At 46.5% G+C, this 19,616-nt stretch overlaps 1 protein-coding gene across 1 annotated transcript; it reads right to left on the reverse strand.

Annotated features, from left to right (window-relative positions):
- Nucleotides 1–132: 132 nt before the first annotated feature.
- Nucleotides 133–9,502, reverse strand: LOC142502532 (gastricsin-like). The gene is made up of 9 exons (XM_075613639.1): nucleotides 9,355–9,502; nucleotides 7,631–7,766; nucleotides 7,152–7,269; nucleotides 5,959–6,077; nucleotides 3,820–4,019; nucleotides 2,573–2,695; nucleotides 1,761–1,908; nucleotides 1,287–1,385; nucleotides 133–465 (listed from the first exon to the last, which is right to left on the reverse strand). Exons 1-9 carry the CDS (start codon nucleotides 9,408–9,410, stop codon nucleotides 313–315), a joined length of 1,152 nt encoding a protein of 383 aa, XP_075469754.1. The 5' UTR covers nucleotides 9,411–9,502; the 3' UTR covers nucleotides 133–312.
- Nucleotides 9,503–19,616: the final 10,114 nt, after the last annotated feature.

The following is a 19,616-nucleotide window of genomic DNA, read 5'->3' on the forward strand; positions in this document are numbered from 1 at the left end:
TTTGTTGCTACCCGTTGAATCCTCTCTATTTTTGGTGTGCTTGACTCCATTTATTTTATAATACTTTTTGGGATAATATTGAGCGCCCACTTTAGACTATGTTGGAAACAGCAGAAAACAAGACCACAGATATGTTGATGAAGTGATTTTTTTTATTTACTTATGGCTAAGCATTGGGAGGCCCAAATCCGAACCATAAATTTCACTGGAGAAGAATCGGCGTTTGAAAGATTTCGAGAGTGACACCCAGCGATTTGTAATGGAGGGTCTGGGGTCAGACGGTCAGCTCAACAAGCAGAAGGTCGAGTTGTTCTAGGCGAGGTTGGCAAAGCCCACTTGGTTGTTTCCAACATCGTAGACGGAATAGTACTGCCGAAGGAAGACATCACCCAGAATCCAGAGGGGCTGTCCATTTTGAGAGGGCAGGTAAGTGGGCATGATTCCGACCGTGCAGTACCCGTTGCTCTGTTAAAAGCGGAAAAAACAAAGTGACAAACGCTTTGAAGACTGAAGAGGAAAATAATGTTTTAACCTACAATAACTGTAGGTTGGCCCTCTTTTCTAATTAGGCCTTTCTTGTTTTTAAGACATTTACCGTTTGTAATCGGTTAATGGGATTGGCGTGAAATTTGGCAGTTTTGAAGAAAGTGCTGAGCTAAACCACTTGGAATAACTGAATCAGTTTCTGCTGTCGTTTTGAGCATGGGAAACAAACTAGCAGATCTATGTCCGTGTGGATCGGAAGGGAGGGAAGGCTGGTGTTCTGAGGATGTATATAACGTGATGTGCTGGTATTGTTAAAGAACAGCGTCATGTTAAAGCAGCAGTTCAAGCAATATCCTACATGTGTGGTTTTTTTCTGTACTATGAGAAAATACTTGTAGCATTAAAAAATGAAAAAAGAATGTTTTAAAGACATTTTTAATGTTTGTAATGTAGGAAGCATTTCCAAAGTGACAGCCCCCTTCCCCTTCTGATAGGCTCTGGCTCTTAAGTCCCGCCCTCTGTCTAGCAGTGCACCAATTGTATCTATTAACTGCCCAATCAATCATATTCCAGGAACTACATTGCCCAAAATGCTGTGCAAGAACTGAATTAAATAGCCCAGAGCAAGCGATTGATTACCGGAGAACAGATCGATCTCCACCTTAGCTAATCACTTGTCAGTGTGCAGATTGTATTGATGCACATATTGATTGGGGAAAAAATGTAAAAAATAAAAAAAAACGGCAGCTTGAACTGCAGCTTTAATCGTTAACTAATTTAAGATAAACGACCGTTCTTACCTGGAGAACATAGGCAGATGGAGGCAGAGGGAATGAGACGCCGCTGATGGTGAAGCTGATGGTGGGAAGACTCTGGATGTTACTACAGCTTACTGCATACTGCGGGGGGGAAATGGAAGCATTAAAAGCGTTTTTGAGCCTCGTGTTTTAGGCAATATAAAATGTAGGTTTCTTTTTTCTCTTTCCCTGAAGGTTTTTAGGCTCCGATCAGTGGATTTCACAATGAAGAGTATGGTCACGTTGAGAAATAACAGCAATTAGCACATGAAATATACATTCAGGCTTAGATTGTCAGCTCTTCAAAATTGCCATTTTGTAAAGCGCTGGGTACACTGTAGGCACTATAGAAATAGAATGATACATACATTCAGACGGTGGGTCTGGAACTTTAGAAGTGTTCCCCCAAGTTTTTATGACTGAGGACCTGGTGTCATGTTTATGCTGACCTGGTTCTGAAAGACCCTATCCCCTTACCTGTCCATTCTGGTCCTGCTGCCCACCGATGGACTGCATGAGGGAGGCGAAGACCTGCTGGGGAGCAGTCAGAAGAGACGTTCCAGTGTCCACAATAGCCTGGCAGCCTTGGCTACACCATCCAGAGGCCTGTCCATTGATAGAGAACCTAAACAGCAACAGAGAAGGAGAGGAAGGGCCATGGAGTTAAGGTACTGGCCTATGAAGTGGGAGCCCCGGATTGGAGTTCTCATACCAGATGCTGTGCTTCAGGGATTTCATCATATTAATTGATTGTAAGCTCTTTGGGTTAAGGATACATTGTGCCTATATTACTCAACAATACACAGTTACATTAGTGCAAAGTATTATTAAGGAGGGCCAAATCCAGATCTCAGAGGCGTGTACACATCCCTAAGAAATCCACAAGCAAAATATGACTTTAGCTTTACCTGTAAATATTCATGTACAATATGTCTAACAGGTGTCCTTCCGAGCCACTAAACATTGCAATAATGTCTCCTTTGCTATTCTTTTTCTTCCTGACCACAACTCAGGATCCAACCAAACCAATTCTCTTCTACACACAAAGAGTCTTTTATCAAAGTCTACTGACCTGCAGTACTATTCTGCTATATAAACATATTCTCATGATAAACTGCTCATCTGCTTCTCTGTATCATTGGAACATAATGAATTGTTTTTCTTTACCTAAGAGCTCCAGCAATTAATATGTATTTTAAAACATTACTGATAATGGATAAACACAAATGAGATATACTATATCTAAACATTTCTCATTTCATTTAGTATCATAGTTATGTTACAGTTACCCTTGGATTCCAATTTGCCAGTAAGTTTCCTGGGTGACCGGAGTCCAGTAGATTTGTCCTGAGTAGTAGTTTTGGTCAACTCCTCCGAAGGCGACCTCGCCACCACTCTGAGAATTCTCCTGGCTGGAAGAATAAGCTCATACGTTACTCATACAACATCCATGTAACATGTATTGTGGTGCAGTACAATGTATTGCAATCTGCATGACAAGGTGTTTATTGTCACATTGTAAAGTAATATCAAATAACCATTGTCTAGAACAGTGTTTTTCATCAGGGGTTCCTAGGACACTTAGTTTCCCCGGGCATCCCTAAGGGGTTCCCTGCAATTTTCTGGTCATTTAAAAATTGTATCAAATGCAGAATAATTTACAATGCATCTGATCTCAGGCGCGCTATTACAAAGGGTTAGGGCTCCTTACAATGCATCTGATCTCAGGCGCGCTATTAGAGAGGGTTGGGGTTCTTTACAATGCATCTGATTTCAGACGCGCTATTAGAGAGGGTTGGGGTTCCTTACAAAGCTCTGATCTGAGACGCGCTATTAGAGAGAGTTGGGGTTCCTTACAATGCCTCTGATCTCAGACATGTTATTAGAGAGGGTCGGGGTTCCTTACAATACATCTGATCTCAGACGCGCTATTAGAGAGGGTCGGGGTTCCTTACAATACATCTGATCTCAAACGCGCTATTAGAGAGGGTTGGGGTTCCTTACAATGGATCTGATCTCAGACACGCTATTAGAGAGGGTCGGGATTCCTTACAATGCATCTGATCTCAGACGCGCTATTAGAGAGGGTTGGGGTTCCTTACAATGGATCTGATCTCAGGCGCGCTATTAGAGAGGGTTGGGGTTCCTTACAATGGATCTGATCTCAGGCGCGCTATTAGAGAGGGTCGGGTTCCTTAAATCTAGTGAGAAAAAAAGTGCTATGGGAATCATTTGAAGATCTACCACTAAGAGCAGAGTAACCTTTATTTGGCGGTTCCGTGGGTCTCCCGTGGGAGGTTACCAGGTGCGTGTACCACGGAAACAAAATGTGGTAATACAAATATTTTTCTTTTTGATGATATCACGATTCCTTTTTCTATATGTGTTTAGGAACTCCGCAATTGTATTAATTACAATAAGTGGTATTGTCCTGAAATAGTACAATACAGAAACATTTATTTAAAAAAAAGATATATTCAGTACCGGGCATCCATGTGGATGGCGTTAATATTTTACACACAAAATATACACTTACGGGCTCAGGTAGAACCCAAATATCGGCTGATCCAAGAGGTTTTGCTGCACCATTCCCTGCATCACGGTGGTAGCTCCGCCCACTGCGATGGACGGGTAAGCCAGACCCAGGATGCCATCGAACTGAGCATAAACGAAGTTGGTTCCAGGCTCATTCACACTCAGGCCGAACTCTTGCTGGGAGATAGCGACATTTTGGATCTGGAGAAGAATGGAATAATACAATCTGAATTTCTAAGTAGAGAATGGGGTGATGGCAATGGATATTCTGTGAGACGGATTTGGGGGACAGTCTCACGGATATTCTGTGAGACGGATTTGGGGGACAGTCTCACGGATATTCTGTGAGACGGATTTGGGGGACAGTCTCACGGATATTCTGTGAGACGGATTTGGGGGACAGTCTCACGGATATTCTGTGAGACGGATTTGGGGGACAGTCTCACGGATATTCTGTGAGACGGATTTGGGGGACAGTCTCACGGATATTCTGTGAGACGGATTTGGGGACAGTTTTACGGATATTCTGTGAGACGGATTTGGGTACTGTCTCACGGATATTCTGTGAGACGGATTTGGGGGACAGTCTCACGGATATTCTGTGAGACGGATTTGGGGACAGTTTTACGGATATTCTGTGAGACGGATTTGGGGGACAGTCTCACGGATATTCTGTGAGACGGATTTGGGTACTGTCTCACGAATATTCTGTGAGACGGATTTGGGTACTGTCTCACGGATATTCTGTGAGGCGGATTTGGGTACTGTCTCACGGATATTCTGTGAGACGGATTTGGGTACTGTCTCACGGATATTCTGTGAGGCGGATTTGGGTACTGTCTCACGGATATTCTGTGAGACGGATTTGGGTACTGTCTCACGGATATTCTGTGAGACGGATTTGGGGGACAGTCTCACGGATATTCTGTGAGACGGATTTGGGTACTGTCTCACGGATATTCTGTGAGACGGATTTGGGTACTGTCTCACGGATATTCTGTGAGACGGATTTGGGTACTGTCTCACGGATATTCTGTGAGACGGATTTGGGTACTGTCTCACGGATATTCTGTGAGACGGATTTGGGTACTGTCTCACGGATATTCTGTGAGACGGATTTGGGTACTGTCTCACGGATATTCTGTGAGACGGATTTGGGTACTGTCTCACGGATATTCTGTGAGACGGATTTGGGTACTGTCTCACGGATATTCTGTGAGACGGATTTGGGTACTGTCTCACGGATATTCTGTGAGACGGATTTGGGTACTGTCTCACGGATATTCTGTGAGACGGATTTGGGTACTGTCTCACGGATATTCTGTGAGACGGATTTGGGTACTGTCTCACGGATATTCTGTGAGACGGATTTGGGTACTGTCTCACGGATATTCTGGAAGCGTCACAGATTTGGGGTCAGTCTCACGGATATTGTGAGTCTCACGGATTTGGGGAACAGTCTAATTGATATTCTGGGAGTGTAACGGATTTGGGGTCAGTCTCACGGATATTCTGTGAGTGCCACGGATTTAGGGTCAGTCCCACGGATATTTCGCTTGAGCAAATTAATAGATATAGTTTTTTTTTTGCAATTTTTTGCAAACTTGCAGGTTTGTATTAAAATGCCTTTTTTTTAATCTAATGCCCCCAAATCTCACTGATTTTGATTCTTGGAGGCTGACATCACAGAATGGACATTATAGATCAAGATATCAATATACATAAGAGTCCTATAAAACTAAACCCATCACCAGGCCGACCATCAGCTGTCCCGGGTGTCCAGGACTGAAGTATTTACCCGAGTCTCGGAGTGCTGAGTGAGGGCCGGCTGGGCTCCCGTTCCCTTGCCTGGGGTGGCCAAATCCCGTCCTCAAGGGCCACCAACAGGTCAGGTTTTCAGGATATCCCTGCTTCAGCACAGGTGGCTCAATCAGTGGTTCCGTTATCGACTGCACCACCTCTGCTACAGCAGGGATATCCTGAAAACCTGGCCTGTTGATGGCCCTTGAGGACTGGAGTTGGCCGCCGTTGAGCTGGACGATGGGAAAGGAAAGGGAGCCCAACCGTCCGGCGACCGACTTCACGCATCGGCTGGTCAGGCCCCCACGTCGCCGAGACCGCTGTCCTGCTCGTCACTTACTGTCACGGTGTCATAGCCCAGGATTCCAGTGAGACTGCCGGTCCCGTACTGCAGGGAGAACTGCTGCTGGTTGGAAGTGTAGGATGAGGATTGGCTGGGGTTAAACAGTGGGTGGTTGGCTATGGATAGAAATAAAAACTATATATATACAACTGTACTATGTATGTGTGTGTGTGTGTTCATATACGTATGTATGTATATATATATATATATACATATATGTGTATAAATATATACACACAAAAAGTGGGACGTTTAGTCTAAAAATAATACTCATCTCGCCTGGGAGTTTACAGACCCAAAATCTAAATTAAATTATAATTTTCAGGTCAGAAACTCCCAGTGTCACTGAAGAGGAATGTCACTGATATGTGTATAAGTATAATAACTGCATCCTATTCACTGCTGTATATTACACCTCTGATGCCACAGCATGATACTCACAGCAGTATATCATACCTCTGATATCACAGCAGTATATCATACCTCTGATATCACAGCATGATACTCACAGCAGTATATCATACCTCTGATATCACAGCAGTATATCACACCTCTGATGTCACAGCATGATACTCACAGCAGTATATCATACCTCTGATATCACAGCAGTATATCACACCTCTGATGTCACAGCATGATACTCACAGCAGTATATCATACCTCTGATATCACAGCAGTATATCACACCTCTGATGCCACAGCATGATACTCACAGCAGTATATCATACCTCTGATATCACAGCAGTATATCACACCTCTGATGCCACAGCATGATACTCACTGCAGTATATCACACCTCTGATGTCACAGCATGATACTCACTGCAGTATATCATACCTCTGATATCACAGCAGTATATCATACCTCTGATGTCACAGCATGATACTCACTGCAGTATATCACACCTCTGATGTCACAGCATGATACTCACTGCAGTATATCATACCTCTGATATCACAGCAGTATATCACACCTCTTATGTCACAGCATGATACTCATAGCAGTATATCATACCTCTGATATCACAGCAGTATATCACACCTCTGATGTCACAGCATGATACTCACTGCAGTATATCACACCTCTGATGTCACAGCATGATACTCACAGCAGTATATCACACCTCTGATGTCACAGCATGATACTCACTGCAGTATATCACACCTCTGATGTCACAGCATGATACTCACTGCAGGCCTGACTTTGACAGTAGGTTGATGCTACCCAAAGGTTGGAAGATCCGGTGTCAAACAGAACCAGGAAGTTCTGGGGTGGGGTCCCGATGCTGATCTCCCCGTAGTAAGACATCTAAGCGGGACATGGAGAACTCATCAATATGATTCCAGAGATTATCTATCAAAGCCTCCCGGCTGCAAACAAACAGCACCAGATTTACCAACGCGCGAAAAACAGAGCGCTACAGGACGTTATCATTCGTTCATAACTGGTGCTATTTCTTCCCCCGCGTGCACTGATCCTGTGTGACAAACATCTCTCTATTCCTCAGCACTGTAAGAACTGAGAAACTGCTGCAAATCTATTGCACAAAAACGAGATTCATCAACAAGAGCAAAAAAAAAAAAGGGGGCAGAATTTTTGCAGCCAGGAGGTTTTGATGAATCCGTCACTAATGACAGTACAGACATGGCGAACATTCGCTGCTACTCACGTCCATGTAGTTTGCCAGCGGTTCCAGAGCGGTGGCATATTGGCTGTAATACTTTGTCGCGGGATCCACTACGGGGGCTTTGATTCCGTGATCTTTCATTACCTGCCTCATGGACTTGAACCTCTTCAGGGGGACTCTGCAGAGAGAGGGGGGGAGGGGGTCTGTATCCAGTGCCACAAACTGCGTCATTTTGTGTCAATGTATCGAGGGGCAGCAAAAAATCCACCCTGTCTGTGGTGGCGTTAACGTTTGCCCCTAAGTGGGACATTTGTCCCCTAAAGGAGCGTTCAGATGAAAAACAAACACCTTTTTTTACATGTATAGAGCCGTGTTAGTTTTAGCCCAAGGGACGCCCTGCTTCCAGAGGTACCCGAGAAAGTGCGGCCGGTGAAGATTAAATCCCCTCGTTATGGGGGGGAGGTGAAGGAAACCACGACAGATTGCGGCTTCCTATTGGCCTGAGTAACGTGGCAGCTCAGACTTCCATTTTGTTTCCCCTGGAGGGGGAAATACCAGAGACAGGTTAGTATCTCGGGAGAGTGAACTGATTTTACACCTGCCGCGGGGAGGTTCCTCTGATAATAAGAATAATAGCATGTTCATGTGACCTTGGGCAAGTCACTTTATCTCCCTGTGCCTCAGGCATCAAAAAAACATAGATTGTAAGCTCTACGGGGCAGGGACCTGTGCCTGCAAAATGTCTCTGTAAAGCGCTACGTATAACTAGCAACGCTATACAAGAACATGCTATTATTATTATTATTAAAGCTCTTCCCGGTTCCAAAAAGAGAAAAAAGAACACATTTAAGGTTATAAAAGAGACCAAACACAAGGAAAGGTACAATACAGGATGGGACGGTACTGTGGCTATTAAATGCCGGACAGGTTGTGGTTCATTAATTAAATGCCTGGGTAAGCAGGTAGGACCTGAGCCTGTTTTTATAGATTCCCAGAGGGGCCTCTTGAACTGTACAAGGCAGATTACTCCAAAGAGTGGGAGCAGCGCGGCTAAGAGCTCGGGCCCCAAAGGAAGTCACAGAGATTCTGGGAACTGTTAGGCGTTCTTTACCTGCAGATGGAAGTGAGCGAGTGGGAGTGCAGGGAACTAGAAGCTCTGTCACACAGCTGGGACCCTGGGCATGTACAGTGGGGCTTTGAATGTCAACAAGGCAATCTTGACATAAATTTGCCATTTTTCATTTGACAACTCGTTTAATATCACTTGGGATAGAGTGAGAAGCACATTAAGGGGGTAATTAATGCTGGTAAATATGAGAGGTACGGTACTATAATTAACTGCTCATCTTTTACCATCACTTCTCTAATAAAATAAAGGGAAGCAGAGTTATCGTTCCTGATTTACTTCACATATTTATTTTTTAAACATTACAGTGGATAAATCCCAGAACAGAATAAATCCCTGTATGTATGTGTATCTATATATATCAGGGGTGGCCAACTCCAATCCTCCAGGGACACCAGCGGGTCAAAGAAGTTAAATGATCGTCCAAGAGACCTGAGATTTGGCGTCCATTTTTTTCCCCCACAGGGGAACCGAAACACCAGTGTCTCGGAAACCAGAGGGTTCCCAGAGACACAAATAACATGGCCCGGTTCGGGAGGACCCATCAGTCCCCATGCTGTCAAAATATTTGTAGAAAAATCGGCCAGGCATAACCGCTGCTTCAAATATGGTTTAAATTCGGCAACATTTCTATACTCACTTTATAAGTCCCTCGGAGAGCTGGAGGCAGACGAGCGCAAGAATTAGACACTTCATCTTGGTCAATCCCTCTTACCGGCGTCTGGAGAAACCTGTTCCCAGCACTGTCTTATATACCCAGAAAGTCTTATCTGAAGGAACAGTTATCATTATGTCAATGTCATTTGGAACCCATAATCACTGGGACGCCTTATCTCCAGCACGCTGCAAATCTCAGGTTTGTTCTGCGCGCAGATAAGACACGGGCACAGGCCTAGAACGTATGTAGGCAGAGGAAAAAAGCTGGGGAAAAAACACAGTTCATATCTGCAGACGGGAGATGTCAACCAACCTTTTCATTTATTGCAAAACAAATAGCACAGTGTGTGGCACCGTGGAAATCGCCGTTAGGGTTTATTGTGACTCCCTGCTAAAGGACAGCCACTTCCACGTACATGATGCTTGGTGCCATTTGTTTATGGACCTCCCATTTACAGACTGGTCATTGGTACTTAGATTGTAAGCTCCCCGGGGCAGGGCTTTCCTTTCCTATTGTCTGACTTTGTTGCGCTTATTGCTGTATAATTCCCTGTACCGGTGGTCCTGGGTTACACGACGGCCCGCTTTCCGTCGAATGCCTTATCCGACGCAGTATGCTGTCCGCTGGACGCAATTATCCGATGTCGGACCCGCTTATCCGGCGCTGATTAACAAGGACCCGCAATCCCACGGGTCGCTATCCGACGGCGGTTTGCAGGACGCATTATGTCGGATAAGCGAGGACCGGCTGTACTGTCTTTTGTAATGTGCCGAGTACACTGTGAGCACTACATAAAGAAAGCCATACATACATCGTTACTCATCTGTCTTCAATGTTGTCCTGCCACCAATAAGCAGTGTACATTACTAAGTCGCTATATTGGGATTAATTTGCGATGTCCCTTGCAAACATTTCTCTAGTAATTTCAGTGTCCTTTGAGTCATCTTTTGATGTGTAGTTGTCACTTGTTTAATGGGCTTTGTATTTTGGAACATATGCCTGTGATGCATAAAACAATGTTACATTCAATAGGAATCTATTGACAAAAACCATTACAAGTGACTCACGGACGCCTGTATAATGCGGGAGCTCTCCGTGAGCACAAAGAAAACCTTCCATGTATTCCATGCTCAGATACAACATACATGCCGGGATTTCTTCTACTGGCAAAGTTGGTTGAAATAAAGATATATAATATATATTTTTTTGAAAAGGCTCTCTCATATTTTCTTTTCCCCCCAATATCTTTGACCGTCTCAGGTAAGATATTATTCTCAGATTGGTTGCTGCCAAAACGATTGTGCTGTAATGTTCTCATACTAAGGCGGCGCTTATAGTGCCGGCGGCGTCGCCCTAAAACAAATGCATTGCCGCGCCGCGTTCGCTTATAGTAAGCGCGACAGCGACAATACGACGGAGCGACGTCACGAAAACTGGTAGCCGGCAAAATTTGATTTTTCAAGTGCTGTCGCCTCACGTGACGGCCCTTGAATCAATCAAATGGCCGGAAACCCGCGCCGCCGCCGCCCAGCGAAATATAACTTCCGCCGGTGGCGACGGGTGACATCACCCGCCGTGTCGCCGTCGCCAGCACTAGAGGCACGGCCTAATACAAGAAGGAGGCAGAATAACTGCAAACCTGTATCTTGTAGGAGACGGGTGTGACCAGCTCCACTCCTCAAACGCCACCACCAGGTCAGGGATTAAGGATATCCCTGCTTCAGCACAGGTGGCTCAATCAGTGGCTCAGTTGAAGATCCTTAAAACCTGACCTGCTGGTGGCCCCTTGAGGACTGGCGTTGCCCTCTCCTGTATTACACACAACTATTTAATGGAACATCCCTTTAGGCCAGGGGTGGCCAACTCCAGTCCTCAGGGGCCACCACCAAGTCAGGGTTTAAGGATATCCCTGCTCCAGGACAGGTGGCTCAGTCATTGACTGAGCCACTGATTGAGCCACCTGTGCTGAAGCAGGGATATCCGTAATACCTGGCCTGTTGGTGGCCCTTGAGGACTGGAGTTGGCCCCCCGATGTAGGAGATGATCGTGGAAAATCTCTGAGCTGCAAAACTGGCTCAAGGTCAATGCACCCAGTTTATCAATGGGATGTATCTGGGATAGATTACATGCCCTGGTTTTATCCCAGCTGTGCAGCTAGAAAACAGCAATAAAAAACCCAGAATGCACTGCAATTTCAGTTGGGGCTGATGGGGGCTGGAACTTAAGGCTGCGTCACGCTTGCCTGTCGCTGGAGCGTTTGCATGGCCTGTGGATTGCGCAACGGGGGGGTGTGCCGGGATACGATCCCGTGACATCACGTGAGCTGTTCGCCCTCATTGGCTGAACCGCGCACGTGACCGGGCTATCACGCGGCAAAATCAAATCTATTTGATTCTACGCACGCCCCGTTGCACTGGCGCATGCGTGCAGTCTATGGCCGCGATCATTGCCTGAAGGCATTTTGATTGCGCCGCTCACACGGTTGCTCACACAGTCGCGCTAACCGTGGACACGGCCTAACCAGTGCTGAAGGAATGGCTTAGTGTTAAAAACACTATCTTTGAAGTGGGTGAACCGGTTTTGAATCCCAGTGTCGTCTCTTCTTGTGATCTTGGGTAATCATCTCCTTGTGCCTAGGGCACCAAAATTAGACTGTACGCTCTTCAACAGACTCTTTGTGCTTGTAAAATTCAATGTATATCACCTGTGCACTGTAAGTGCTATATTGCAAGTACAAAATAATGATATTATGTTATGGCAGCTTTACCCTGGGTGAGCAAATAGCGCTAATTCCTTAGCAACACTAACGCAAGCCCAAACATGATAAAATGCAGATAAGCAGCGGCATACAAAGAAACGGACAAGGGGAAAAGTTATCTCCAGAACAAAGCTAGGTGTGAGCTAAGGTGGCAAAGAGCTGCCAGCTAGAACACAGACGTCCGGACGTGTCTGACCTTGGCGAAGGTCATTCACTGCACCGCTGGCTCCAAAAATTACACCGCAAGATCTCTGGAGCAGGGGCAGATTTGCCTGTGAAATTCCAGTTACTGTGACGATGCGGTGTTCAAAAACGTTATATAATATATATATATATTGTGTGTGGGGGTATATAGATTTATAGGAAAGAAAACTTGATAACAGGCACTTCAATGTTATGTATCCCGCCACTATATGGCGAGTGCACGCGTCAAGCAGGAAATCAAAAGATAAATACTCCACCAGATTCCGATGAAATAGACACAGCCCTGAGAGGCCGGCTATCATAGCCCTGAGAGGCCGGCTATCACAGCCCTGAGAGGCCGGCTATCACAGCCCTGAGAGGCCGGCTATCATAGCCCTGAGAGGCCGGCTATCACAGCCCTGAGAGGCCGGCTATCAGAGCCCTGAGAGGCCGGCTATCACAGCCCTGAGAGGCCGGCTATCATAGCCCTGAGAGGCCGGCTATCACAGCCCTGAGAGGCCGGCTATCACAGCCCTGAGAGGCCGGCTATCATAGCCCTGAGAGGCCGGCTATCACAGCCCTGAGAGGCCGGCTATCAGAGCCCTGAGAGGCCGGCTATCACAGCCCTGAGAGGCCGGATATCACAGCCCTGAGAGGCCGGATATCACAGCCCTGAGAGGCCGGCTATCAGAGCCCTGAGAGGCCGGCTATCACAGCCCTGAGAGGCCGGATATCACAGCCCTGAGAGGCCGGATATCACAGCCCTGAGAGGCCGGATATCACAGCCCTGAGAGGCCGGCTATCACAGCCCTGAGAGGCCGGATATCACAGCCCTGAGAGGCCGGATATCACAGCCCTGAGAGGCCGGATATCACAGCCCTGAGAGGCCGGATATCACAGCCCTGAGAGGCCGGATATCACAGCCCTGAGAGGCCGGATATCACAGCCCTGAGAGGCCGGATATCACAGCCCTGAGAGGCCGGCTATCACAGCCCTGAGAGGCCGGCTATCACAGCCCTGAGAGGCCGGCTATCACAGCCCCGAGAGGCCGGCTATCACAGCCCCGAGAGGCCGGCTATCACAGCCCCGAGAGGCCGGCTATCACAGCCCCGAGAGGCCGGCTATCACAGCCCCGAGAGGCCGGCTATCACAGCCCCGAGAGGCCGGCTATCACAGCCCCGAGAGGCCGGCTATCACAGCCCCGAGAGGCCGGCTATCACAGCCCCGAGAGGCCGGATATCACAGCCCCGAGAGGCCGGCTATCACAGCCCCGAGAGGCCGGCTATCACAGCCCCGAGAGGCCGGCTATCACAGCCCCGAGAGGCCGGCTATCACAGCCCCGAGAGGCCGGCTATCACAGCCCCGAGAGGCCGGATATCACAGCCCCGAGAGGCCGGATATCACAGCCCCGAGAGGCCGGATATCACAGCCCCGAGAGGCCGGATATCACAGCCCTGAGAGGCCGGATATCACAGCCCTGAGAGGCCGGCTATCACAGCCCTGAGAGGCCGGCTATCACAGCCCTGAGAGGCCGGCTATCACAGCCCCGAGAGGCCGGCTATCACAGCCCCGAGAGGCCGGCTATCACAGCCCCGAGAGGCCGGCTATCACAGCCCCGAGAGGCCGGCTATCACAGCCCCGAGAGGCCGGCTATCACAGCCCCGAGAGGCCGGCTATCACAGCCCCGAGAGGCCGGCTATCACAGCCCCGAGAGGCCGGCTATCACAGCCCCGAGAGGCCGGCTATCACAGCCCCGAGAGGCCGGATATCACAGCCCCGAGAGGCCGGCTATCACAGCCCCGAGAGGCCGGCTATCACAGCCCCGAGAGGCCGGCTATCACAGCCCCGAGAGGCCGGCTATCACAGCCCCGAGAGGCCGGCTATCACAGCCCCGAGAGGCCGGCTATCACAGCCCCGAGAGGCCGGCTATCACAGCCCCGAGAGGCCGGCTATCACAGCCCCGAGAGGCCGGCTATCACAGCCCCGAGAGGCCGGATATCACAGCCCTGAGAGGCCGGATATCACAGCCCTGAGAGGCCGGATATCACAGCCCTGAGAGGCCGGATATCACAGCCCTGAGAGGCCGGCTATCACAGCCCTGAGAGGCCGGCTATCACAGCCCTGAGAGGCCGGCTATCACAGCCCTGAGAGGCCGGCTATCACAGCCCTGAGAGGCCGGATATCACAGCCCCGAGAGGCCGGCTATCACAGCCCTGAGAGGCCGGATATCACAGCCCTGAGAGGCCGGCTATCACAATGGGATCTTTATCGTTCAATGTGCAGAAACCAACATCTCAGTGACGACCCTGAGGAAGGTCTCAGAGAGGCCGTAACGTTGGTTCCTGTACATTGAGCGATAAAGATCACATTGATATTCAGCCTCGCAGGGCTGTGTCTATTTCATAGGAGTCTAGTGGTCTATATATCTATATATATTACTATTATTGTGCTGTGTGTTAAATTGTGAGTGGATTATTGCAGCAGAACAATCTATTTTTCCTCCCTCTTCCGCTAAAGGAGGTAGGTGTAGAGGACTTTGTATCAATGGATCCAAATGACCGTTTTGCTGCTAAATCAATGCTGAGAGAGGCATTTAGAACCTCTATTAGCCCCAATTTATCAAAGTACTTTGCTCCTATGTTGTCCTGTGTGTCACCTTGTGATCTATGAAGCATCAACAGAATGAGATAAGAAACAGATGTGCGATGATAATTACATTGTGTCTCTACATGAGGTGCTAAGTTCAGTTCTGAAGAACTATGAAAAAGGCTAGATTTGCAGGGCAACACATCCTAAATTGTCAAGAGATAATTAAACGAGCAGTTTCTCCTACTTTTTTTTTACCCCACTTTATTTTTGTACAATTTGGGAACCTGACGCTCCCCTGATCCAAACATCGCTATTTTCGGCTCTGGGGGACCCTTGGTCCCTGAGATACTTGCCAGTAAAGTTATAGTTTTAGTTCTGCCAGGGGAAACAAAATGGCTGTCGAACCTCGAGCCAAAGGAAGCTGCAACATCATCAGCTGCGGCTTCCTATTGGACGGCCACTTAAATCTGAAAACCAGGAAGTGATACCGGTTTCTTCCCCAGTACGTATTTCGGGAGCTGAGAGGTTCCCGGAGCCGAGAATAGTGCGGATCAGCTCTGAGGGGGACCCCGGCTTCCAATCCTGTAACAAAAAAAGGTTAGGGTGAATTGCGCCTTTGAGGCTGGGCTAATAGATTATGTATGTCTTAATTAGAGAACTCATTGAGACTAAATGTGTGCACTACTTCAAATTCTGCAGCATTTTCACCCGTAGCAGCAAAAGTTCACATATTTACATCAAGATGAAGAAACTGGGTCAAGTGGGGTTTTTTTATTGGACATTAATCTGAAAGGACAGGTTGGGATATGTGGCCCGGAAATCCAGAGATTGCTAAACAATCTGGAGTGTTATCAGATGTACAGAATTCAGTAACACACAGCCACACACCCACACGTGATATCAGAATCTCTTTATTCTTTATACACTCTGAGTGCACAATAAGACATTAGCTTTCTCCAGCTAGGAATCACTGGTCAGTTTGATGCTGCTTTATTTACTTCATGAATGGAATATAAACAAGGATGGAATGGGTCAAAGTCCCACTTGCGAGATTGAGAATGGAGCTGGACCAGGAAGAGCTTCACGTCTCCTCTCTGCCTGTGTCAGAAATATTCAATAACCAAAACACACGACCACAGATAGGTACAACAGTCACAGTTAGAACTGATCCGGGAACGTGCCCCCCCCCCCCCATGTACCCCCTCCCCCGGGGGCCGTTACCTCACACATCTGACTGAAAAGAATACATGGAGTTATCATCTCTTCTCGTTCAGGGAAGGTGAATTTACACTACTGCAAAAATGCAAAACACTGGATGGAGAGAGGAGCAAATACATCCATCCGTTATGGATTTTGAGAGCCATTCACAGACCAATGTGGACCTAAGTGTCTTGTGTTGGTAAGAAATCTTTGGGAGCAATTTCTACATTGTCCGTAGCAGCCGATCAGGCCGGTTTTGGACAAATATCCCCACTGAATTCAACGGTCACTTCAGACAATATAGAATGGCCTCCGCTTTGCGTTTATTTTGCACGGGGAGCGAAGCAGTAACCCCCTTTCTGTGTACGCCCTTCCAATAATTCCAGGCGGGTGTATGTTCTCCCTGCTCTATTTGCTGCGATCCTTCCTCCTCGATCTCCTTTTAGAAGAGATTAGGAACACGTCTCACTCGATATATATCCACTTTCTGAACTGGAGAATGTACCGTTAAACATTGGCGCTTAAACTAAATCAAAAAGGCTATTTTCCATGCAGTCTCGCACAGGTTCCCAGTTTTCATTTGGCCTCAGGGACGTCAATATGTAAATGTTAAGTTAGTTTAATGGCACCTTTTTCGTTTTTTTATACACAATTACAATAGTGTACGTTTGGGTCCCTTCTAAACACTTGCTGTATTTTAGGGTGTCCGTTTGTGGTAAGAATGTAATAGATTTAGGACAGCCAGGAAACATTGCATTGTAATTTCCCTTACTAAAAAAACCCAAAACAAAACACCCACCGCCAGCAATCTTCTCAGTATGCACCTGTAACCCTTTCACTGCAATTCATTGCTAACACTGGGAGCACACGGTAACATTGGAACAAACGGTTTAAACTTTGACACAGTTAAAATGAAGACAAAGGGATCTCCATACCCAGCATTTACCATTTTTACGCCTGCGTACGTTGCTAATTAACCAACTTCCTTACAGATCTGTTTGAAGATCGGGTGATTTTTTTGACACAGGAAAGTGTGGTCTCCCCCTGCACAGTTTATTCTATCCCAGTAGCCCCCCAACACCTCCTACTGTTCCCTATAACCAAAGGGTTGGCAACTCCGGTCCTCAAAGGCCGCCAACAGATCAGTTATTAAGGATATCCCTGCTTCAGCACAGGTGGCTCAATCAGTGGCTCAGTCAAAGACCGAGCCACTGATTGAGCCACCTGTGCTGAAGCAGGGATATCCCCAATACCTGGCCTGTTGAACATAATTTAGAATTGGCGTCAATGGCATGGCGGTTTCCATGGGCGGATCTTTGTGATGCACAACTCAACACAGGAGGTGGACAGCGAGACCTCCCCCGTGTGCCAACGTGCGCTCAATAGGAAGCAGACACCACCGTCACCATATGAAGCAGCGCAAGACGCATGAAAAAAAAACAAATACGCAAAGCTAAGCCCAGTTGTTTGCAACACCCTGACCTACGGTGCCCTTCAGCACTCGTGTTTTCTTGTTACATTCATCTGCAGTCTTCTATTCCAGAGGAAAATCAGTGTGAAGTCATATCTGAGGGACTCGTTAAATATGGCCACCACCGGGAAATGATGTTATCATCGCTCAATGATGCCCCGCTCCTATGTGACCTTAAGTCTCACAGGTCGTGGCGCTCAAAGTTTAGAAACAAATGTTAAGGAATGTTATAAAGGGTTGTCGTGTGGGCGAGTCCTTTCTATTTTGAGTGCAACTCCAACCTACCACACTACGCCGCACTAATGTGCCACGTGCCGTGCACGTGGCCTGCCCCTGCCGTGTGTTATCTGTACATTACAGAAGAATGGGGCTCAAATTAAGGAAGGCCTCCTGCTAATTACATGTCTGTAAACATATGAAAGAGGAAAGGGAACCTCGTGACATACTATCACACAGATTACACAGGAGTCTTTTCCCTTTCAGACATGGCACAGGTAGAAATATTTGGCACTTGTCGTTCAAGTAAGAAATACATCAAATAAAGAGTCATTAGCAATCCCATCTAAATTAACTCCTAAACAGCTGCGGAAATGGGTGTGTTCCCCTGCATTGTCTGGTGTATATATATATATAGATATAGATATATTATATATACATACATATATATATATATATATATCACAAACACACAAAAAAGAAATGTTCCTCACACCAGGAATAAGTGGCTAAACCAGACCCTAATTATCACTAATTACTTGGGTATCAAAAATAAACCCAGAGAAAAAAGTGTCAGGAATAAAATATTAAAGGGATACTGTTGGTGCTGGGGGATGAGAATAATATATAACACACAAAAAAGAACTAAGACAATCCCCTAAATAGCACTCTAAAATATACCACAAGATTATTAATGTAAAGCTGTAGTGAAAAGAACTGGATGCTCCTTCTGCACTTAAGGAGCATCCAGTTCTTTTCACTACAGCTTTACATTAATAATCTTGTGGTATATTTTAGAGTGCTATTTAGGGGATTGTCTTAGTTCTTTTTTGTGTGTTATATATATATACACATACATACATACATACATACATACATACACCAGACAATGGAGGGGAACACACCCATTTCAGCAACACACACAGTTGTGTGAAAAAGAAAGTACACCCTCTTTGAATTCTATGGTTTTACTTATCAGGACATAATAACAATCATCTGTTCCTTAGCAGGTCTTAAAATGAGGTAAATACAACCTCAGATGAACAACAACACATGACATATTACACCGTGTCATGATTTATTTAACAAAAATAAAGCCAAAATGGAGAAGCTATGTGTGAAAAACTAAGTACACCCTTACTGCTTCCATAGGAATTAAGATGCTAAGTAGCAGACAGGTGCTGCTAATCAAATGCCCTTGATTAATTGATCATCAGCAAGTGTGACCACCTCTATAAAAGCCAACGTTTTTAGCAGTTTGCTGGTCTGGAGCATTCAGGGGTGTGTTAACACAATGCCAAGGAGGAAAGACATCAGCAATGATCTTAGAGAAGCAATTGTTGCTGCCCATCAATCTGGAAAGGGTTATAAGGCCATTTCCAAACTATTTAAAGTCCATCATTCTACAGTGAGAAAGATTATTCAAAAGTGGAAAACATTCAAGACAATTGCCAATCTTCCCAGGAGTGGACGTCCCAGCAAATTCACCCGAAGGTCAGACCATGCTATGCTCAGAGAAATTGCAAAAAATCCAAGAGCTACATCTCAGACTCTACAGGCCTCAGTTAGCATGTTAAATGTTAAAGTTCATGACAGTACAATTAGAAAAAGACTGAACAAGTATGGTTTGTTTGGAAGGGTTGCCAGGAGAAAGCCTCTTCTCTCTAAAAAGAACATGGCAGCACGGCTTAGGTTTGCAAAGTTGCATCTGAACAAACCACTAGACTTCTGGAACAATGTCCTTTGGACAGACGAGACCAAAGTGGAGATGTTTGGTCATAATGCACAGCGCCACGTTTGGCGAAAACCAAACACAGCATATCAGCA

The sequence above is a fragment of the Ascaphus truei genome, chromosome 9 (assembly GCF_040206685.1).
Source record: "Ascaphus truei isolate aAscTru1 chromosome 9, aAscTru1.hap1, whole genome shotgun sequence".
Taxonomy (NCBI): domain Eukaryota; kingdom Metazoa; phylum Chordata; class Amphibia; order Anura; family Ascaphidae; genus Ascaphus; species Ascaphus truei.